The sequence below is a fragment of the Labrus mixtus genome, chromosome 4 (genome assembly GCF_963584025.1).
Source record: "Labrus mixtus chromosome 4, fLabMix1.1, whole genome shotgun sequence".
Classification (NCBI taxonomy): domain Eukaryota; kingdom Metazoa; phylum Chordata; class Actinopteri; order Labriformes; family Labridae; genus Labrus; species Labrus mixtus.
The window spans coordinates 14,392,289-14,400,311 of NC_083615.1; the positions used below are offsets into that span (position 1 = coordinate 14,392,289).

The 8,023-nt window shown below is 45.2% G+C and overlaps 1 protein-coding gene across 1 annotated transcript; it reads left to right on the top strand.

The window, feature by feature from the left end:
• The first annotated feature begins 2,544 nt into the window (after positions 1 to 2,544).
• On the top strand, positions 2,545 to 7,583 carry dusp6 (dual specificity phosphatase 6). The gene is made up of 3 exons (XM_061035992.1): positions 2,545 to 3,570; positions 3,936 to 4,370; positions 5,887 to 7,583. The coding sequence occupies exons 1-3, from the start codon at positions 3,168 to 3,170 to the stop codon at positions 6,198 to 6,200; spliced, it is 1,152 nt and encodes a 383-aa protein (XP_060891975.1). The 5' UTR covers positions 2,545 to 3,167; the 3' UTR covers positions 6,201 to 7,583.
• The last annotated feature ends 440 nt before the right edge of the window (positions 7,584 to 8,023 follow it).

Below are 8,023 nucleotides of genomic sequence, written 5' to 3' on the forward strand. Positions count from 1 at the left end.
ATACCTATCCAGTGCTATCCAAATATCAGATATAAAACATATATATTTTTTGGTGGGCAGATTAGCACAAAGTGGAAAAGCAGACTTCTTCTATTCCATGACAATGAATACACCTACATGCACTCTGATCCCGGACAGTTTCTACTCATGGTGTCATCTAAGCTTATAAAGGCTGGGTTTATAAATGTATTTATGATACAGTCCGTTTGAAAAAAAAAAAATGCAACTTCATTATTCTTTTCATTTTCGCATATGTAAGGGTTAAAAGACCACTTTTAAAAAAATAAGATAAAGATGTCCCTATAAACACAAGTGTAAGAATAAACGTGTCAAAACACGTTGCATGGGTCTGGGATTTTTAATTATAAAATAACACCTGCGATATAGCACATTGTTTGTACTCCCACATGACAGTAGATCAGTGCTGTAGTATCGGCTTTAATGTAAAGACTGTGTTGTTTGTCCTGCAGTCTGAAGTCAATGAAACCTCCTGAGTCTGGACATGAAGTGTCAGACCTGTTAAATCAACAGCTTATCAATTAAAACCCTTTGTGTGCGTTTACAGGCGGCTGCAGCGATTAAAAAAAAAAAAAAAAAAAAAAAAAAAACACTCCCGGCGGAGAGGCTGCCTTTTGTTTTCCGCGCATATGCATTCAGTTTGTGTGAGGAGGTCATTAATGGGAAGCGATCAGCGCCGATCAGCAGCGCCGTATGGACCGAAGATGTGCGCGTCAAGAGGGCGTGAAGGAGCCTGAGATCCGGTTCATTCACGAGGAAACAATCCAACACTTCCCCTGTAGAGATAGTAAAATATTATAATGGTAGCCTGTTGGTTTATTCCACACTATAAAGGCATGAGCTGCATTGACGTGAGTTTTATGGCGGTGTTTCTACAGTTGTGTTACAGGATTATCGAGCTGATTAGTAGCCCATCTAGTTGAGTGAGCCATGTTGGTTTGAGAAAGAGAGGGTGACACGTTACACAGCACCCACACAGACGAGCCTCTTCAGTCCAGTGAAGGCTGCATGGACAGAAATAGCTGCAGAGCTGCTGTCTGCTCACAAGGACACTGAGCTATATTGTCATTCATCTGTTTATTTGTGATGCTCTTCATTGAAAAGGTGCACAGTCTGCAGTCTAATGCTATTTATAATTGTTTCCCTAGCATTTCCATAGAGACTAGTAGGTTTACCACGTGTACGCAATCTTTCAAGCATAATTAGATGGGTGTTTTTTTTTCATTCATTCAGACTGAATACTCTCTTAAGCAGTAAAGTGTTAGAGCCACACTGGTAGGTGTTTCTTAAAATATATCTAGGCATTAAAACATAAAGTTATGGTAACATATGAGGAAAAAGCCAGAATGTTCACTTGAGTTTAAGTAAAATTAAGTTAGAGGAAGAATGTCCTGTTCAGTGAAAGTTGGGGGTTACCGGACAGATCTGGTACCACTTGTTGTTTGGCTGACCTCTGATCTCAAGGATGGAGGCCAGAGAAAACAAGAGTTTCTTACCTCAGCAGGAAGTCAGCAGGTTAAGGAAAGAAACATCCAGAGTTATGTCATCACATGGACAAACAAGTGTGTTATTGCTTTCTTTATGCATGTTTTCCCTAAAAAAAAAGGCTCACATTTGGAATATATGGAACTTGGTCTCTTGGATGCATTTTTTTCTTTTAATTTCAGGCATGTATGTATACGTAGCTCATAGGGGTGTTATTATCTGTAGGCTATACGTAGGCCTATCTGTATGTTTGAGTATGTGGATAACTAAGTTATATCTATCTGTACATGTGTGCATATATGTATCCACTAGTATACTGTTCTTAGTTATGTTTTTCTTTCATTACATGACGACTTTAGTTTACTTGCTGATATAGCCACTTTCTGTCCCAAGTGATGTATCAATATGTTGTATTATTTTCCCATTGTTTTCTGTGTTTCAATTTGTAGGCCTATGTCCTTTAAAAGAATTTCAGATCAGAAAAAGAAGGTCTATATGACACTTGGTTTTCTTTATTTATTGCAGCACATTACATTTTGAATGTTTATGTTACTACTTTTAGGACCCCTTTAAAAGCTACAAGTCAAAGAAAAAGTATAGGCTATAAATCTATGCTTTAATGGATTTAACTTTTAGGTGTTATGTGATTGTGATAACAGTTCATCTGTGACTTTTGTTGCCAAAATGGTTCATCTTTCAATTTCAAAAGCTCCAGAAAAACTTAATAATGTAAAGTCATTATGACAGCCCTCTTATTTGATACTCCCTCCCTCTCTCTCTTCTTCGGTGTAAGTAAAGGCCACTCTCCCCCCCGTTCCTCCCTCCCCCCTCCCTTCCTTCCTTCTCCCTGCAGTTCTTCTGTTTGTTTGCACTCACTTGATCCGGAGCGGAAATTCCTCTCCGTTTTTGTGAATGACAAACTCATTAACAATTCATCAACACGGGGCCGCTTCATCCGGCCCCCGTTTCCAAGGCGACCGCCGCTGTGCCTCCTCTGATTGGCCGGTCGACATAATGTATCCAATGAGACGCCTCCTGTTTGTAGCCATTCAGCAACCTGGCGCCGCAGAGAGCAGACTCGAGCCAGAGAGCCTGCAGAGCGTCGATTCACAGCGCAGACAAACACACAGACAGACACAGGAGGAGGGAACCAGGAGGACCCGAAGAGACACACGAAAACCCTCGAAAGGAACCCTTTTCCACCTTCAAAATTACCGTGGATCAGACAAGAAAGCACCTGCATCCGTGGAGCTATTTTCCGGCAGAGGAAGCGTCAGAGTGGTCGCAGGGGTCGGTGTGACTCATTGATAAATAACACGAGCCGTGTCCGGACAGATGCATGAATGACTGCCTGAGTCGGAAGCCCGCAGTCGGGGAATCTGTGAAGGAGACTCGCGTTGTTGTTCATCAGCCTCGTTCTCAAACGCGCACGGGACACTGACGGTTATTCGGAGTGACATTTTATGCGTCTGATTTTGACTTTCTCCTCTTCTTTTTTTTTTTGGCTTCCTAAGCGGCTCGAGGGCCCTTCGAGCAGCGGACTAAAAACAAAACAAATCCCAGACCTGTTTTCTTGGTTGCTTGCCTCTGTCGAGCTGCAGCCAAGAAACTCCATCCAAACCCTTCGCTTCTTCCAATAAATTTTTTTAAACTCCTGCGTATAAATGCTCGACAAGCTGAAGCCCGTCGTCCAGCTCGACTCGGTAATGGCGATTAGCAAGACGGTGGGCTGGCTCCGGGAGCAGCTGGAGACGCGCAGGGACGGCCTGCTTGTGATGGACTGCCGGGCCCAGGAGCTTTACGAGTCGTCGCATGTCGAGACGGCCATCAACGTGGCCATCCCGAGCCTCATGCTCCGCAGACTCAAGAAGGGGAACCTGCCCGTGAGGTCGCTGCTCTCTGACGGGGAGGACCGGGAGAAGTTCGTGCGGAGGTGCAAGACCGACACCATCGTGCTGTACGACGAGTACAGCCGGGAGTGGAACGAGAATGTGGACGGGGGCTCGGTGCTCGGTTTACTGCTGAGGAGGATGAAGGACGAAGGATACAGGGCCTATTACCTGGAGGGTGAGTGCGGTTCATTCACATTTTAGGGCCCCTGCTCCTCAGTCAAACCCGCAAAGAGCGCTGCGGAGACTGAAGGAGTCGCATTATAGCCGGCGTTTAATGGGAAATCTAATGTCTATTATCATGGGGGTTGTTTACATTCAGATGTTTACATTCACCTTTTTAATCAGCAATAGGTCGATCCTTTATTTACTTTAATTGAGATGCAAAACTGCATAGCACGTGTAGGCTCTGTTTACTGCAGGGAAGGTAAAAACGTGCAGCTGAACGTGTCTGAATTCTAAATTAAGATGCATATTCTTGCAGTGTGAGACATAAACACAGAGCCCTTTAACTCATTGCACGTCTCTTTTGCATTTCCCCAGGTGGCTTCAGTAAATTCCAGGCCGAGTATCCCGCTATGTGCGAGACCAACCTGGACGGCTCCTCCAACAGCAGCTCCCCCACCGCGCAGGTGCTGGGCCTCGGCGGGCTGCGCATCAGCTCCGACTCCTCAGACATCGAGTCTGACATCGACCGGGACCCGAGCAGCGCCACGGACTCGGACGGCAGCCCGCTGTCCAACCCGCAGCCCTCCTTCCCGGTGGAGATCCTTCCGCACCTGTACCTGGGCTGCGCCAAGGACTCCACCAACCTGGACGTGCTGGAGGAGTACGGCATCAAGTACATCCTCAACGTGACTCCCAACCTGCCCAACCTCTTCGAGAACGCGGGGGAGTTCAAGTACAAGCAGATCCCCATCTCGGACCACTGGAGCCAGAATCTGTCCCAGTTCTTCCCAGAGGCCATCAGCTTCATCGGTAAGCATCTGAATACACTGACTGCAGTTTAGCCACAGGCCTACTTATTTACTTTTTTTTTTTTTAAACCTGCAAATCGTGATTCTTTTAATTATAGACTAAACTGCATGGTGATGTTTATGAATCATTTCTGTCTTTTTTCTTTTTTTTTTAAATTCCAGTTTTGTCTGACAAACAGTATCAAACTCAAATGTGTTTACAAAAGACAAACAGTCACCTTCTTTGAGCAGGAAGCAGCTGGTTCATTGATTATTCGATTCACTAAGCGTCCCTTTATCACTTCGGCGACCTTTGTGATTGTTTTGAGCATTAGCAGACAAAGCTGTGGGCCGGCAGGTGATACTAGGGGACATAATCTTATTAATGTGATATGTGTTATCGCTGCCAGGAAGTTCTTATGTTCTTATTGTGCAATTGAGATTAGATGAGGTGTCCCTGGCTGTGATCTTATCAGTCACTCAGGCAGGGACACAGAGCGGGCAGATTAGGGCCATTGTGTGCGAGGCAGAGGAACACAAGTCTGCCTCTAATGGTGCACAGGCTAAAATGCACTCTGTGTGTGTGTGTGTGCGTGTGTACAAAAGGCCCTGACTTCAATGGAAGACATCCTGGCCTATCTCTTGTCCCGGGGCTTGTGTAATTGCAGCACAAAGGGCGACGTTGAAACAGGAGAACTGGGGAGAGTGAACAAGGGGAGGGCGGTAATTCGAGCGCAACAGGAAGGAAGTGGCAATGAAAGTAATCTAGGACATGGCATTGCCCCCCCCCCTCCTCCTCTTTCTCTCCTCTCCACATTACAAAAGGAGCCATTTACAGGCCCTGTTGACATCCTGTTCGCCTTGACAGGGTTGCCCTCATGACTCCTACATTTACACGCCCAAATGGCACCATTGTCGGAGTAACCCTAGCGAGCGGAAGAATGGTTTAATAGACCGTAATAGTCAATTTCCCAGCCGGCTACTCCAGGCTTAAAAAAAAAAAAGACCTAAAAGAATGTCTGCTCTGTTTATGTTTGCTACTGCTGCAGCCCCTGTTTGTTGACTGACACGCCTGGGAGAAAGCCGGGATAATAACTTCCAGTGCTCTCTCTCTCTCTTGCCTGGATCCACTCCAACTTTCAATACAGCTCAACTTAAATGTCACAGAAGTTTTGATTAGTTTGTCTGCACTTTTGAATCACGTGTAAAGGGGCTAAGTGCATCTAATATTGCATCTTGAGCTTTCAAAACATACATTCTAAACAGATCTAAACATCCATTTAAAAGATTCAAAATATCAGTTGATTATCAGACCCGTAGACTTCGTTTAGAGCCGCAGTAGGAAGATCTTCTGCTTATTATCATTATTTGAAGGTTTGGGACTGTTAGTTTGACAAAACAGACAACGTTGTTCAAGTTACATTGATCAAAGAAGCATTGCATTTTGTAGTTATTAAAATGCTTAAAATGTTGCTCTTTACCTGGTTGGTACAGTAGTTGAAGTCTATAACATTTCCCTCCCTTCTCTCTTCCATCAGACGAAGCTCGAGGTCAGAAGTGCGGCGTCCTGGTTCACTGTCTCGCCGGCATCAGTCGCTCTGTGACGGTAACGGTGGCCTACCTGATGCAGAAGCTCAACCTGTCCATGAACGACGCCTACGACATTGTCAAGACGAAAAAATCCAACATCTCTCCCAACTTCAACTTCATGGGCCAGCTCCTAGACTTTGAGCGCACTCTGGGCCTGAAGAGCCCGTGCGACAACCGCATAGCGGCGCCCAGCCAGCCGCTCTTCTTCACCACCCCAACGAACCATAATGTCTTCCAGCTGGACCCCCTGGAGTCCACGTGAGGTCTGCTCAAACGCTCCTCTACGTGAAACGGAGGTCTCATGCACCTCCTGTTGGAAAAGCTGCAAAAAGTTTTCTCTTTTTTCCGTCGTCTGGCGAGATGGCATTGATACAGCTGGTTTGAGGCGACTGCTGCTGAGCAACGTTACCGGAGGGCCGAAGCAGTTTGGGCCGAGACGCAGCTGCTTTCTTAATAAATGAGAAGAGACAGTGAAAGGGGAAAGAGAGTCATTTAAAGAATGCAGATACTGTCTTCGATCTTATATAACCGTTGGACTCCTGGGGTCTTTTCTCTCTTTTTTTGTATCTGTTGTATCAGATGAAAGTCGGACAGCTGTGTGTTTCGCTTCAAAGCTCCTGGGCTGGTGTGCCAAAGAGACGAGATTGTTCAAACTGGACAGATCTAAAAAAATCTTTTGTATGGTCAGTTTTGGGGGTCTAGCACTCGTTCCCCCCCCCCCGAGACATCAAGACGATTTGTACGCTTTGTCTTCTGTGAAGACTTGCCTGTGTGGGGTTAAAGCACCCCAGCTTCAAATGGCACACTATATACTGGACTCAATTTTACATTTGTGGAGTCTTTTCCAACATTTATACGTTGTGTATATATATCTTAATATAAGAGACAGTACAGTACAAGCCTTGCTCTACTATATATACTCGCCCTTTGCAACAATTGGGTACTGAAGATTCTCTTTGTTTCATATTCTACTTTTATGTAAGCAAAGCAAACTGCATATTGATCAGTATGTTTAAGTTGATTATGCCAAAAATCAAGAAGAATTGTGCAGAAACGTGTACATGTGTAATATATTTGATAATCGCTTTACGTGTGAATTCAGCCGATGGCCTTGTTTTTGCACCCCCCCCCCTCACAAATCAAAGTCACCTTGGTTGTTTGCCTTACTTTTGCCCTCAGAAGGTTTTGTGCATTAGCTTTCAGAGAAATACACCAAAATTCAGTTCCATAGAAACCCACAGAACCTTTCTGAAATAGCCACAATCCAACCGTAAGCAGTTTTTCATGTCTGCATTTAATTGGCCACTATGCATGTTTGAGTCAGCATGGCCATCATGTGCTGTCTGGGTCTCTCTGAAGGTTAATGTGAGTAATCCTGATCTGTGCACAAGGGTTAAAAGTCTCCAATGTGTGGAGAGAAAGGAGGAGGCGCTGCTCTCCTCACCTCTTCAGGGAAAATTCTGCTAAATGCAGTTTTTTATTTGTGAAGATAAGAGAGGAAAAGTGCCCCCCCCCCCATTTAAAGAGAAGGCCTCTTTCCGGGGGGGTGCCATCTTGGTAAACCTCTGCCAACCCTGCTCCACACTCCTCTCTTACGAATGTAAAGAAAAAGATAAGTTATTAATAAATTGCTATTTTGTCTACACTTTCTGCTCTCCATGACTGTTTTTCCACCGAGTTCATTGCTGTGTGTTTCGTCCTGTGTCTGCAGTAACACGTTTCTGTAAGTGTCCCCTCACCCGCAGTACAGCGGACCAGCCGGCAGAGTCACGACAAACAAACAAAAAGTTGCCTTGAATCACGAGGCTTGTTCACAAAGCTCCCGCTATTCATTAACTGCAGCGCTCGACACATCTCCCACTTAAAATTTCCAGTTCAAAATCAGTGTGCCCTGTCCCATGATGCTTATATAACAAAGCATCATGGACATTCTGTTCTCTGCGACAATCATTCACGAGCTGCAAAATGCGACTCAACAGGTACAAAGTGATTCCGGTCACGCTGTAAACACCGTCAACTGGTTTTTCCAGGTGCTGCTTTGTGGTGAGGGCTCTGGGTTCACACAAACAATCCCTCTGGCGCTTC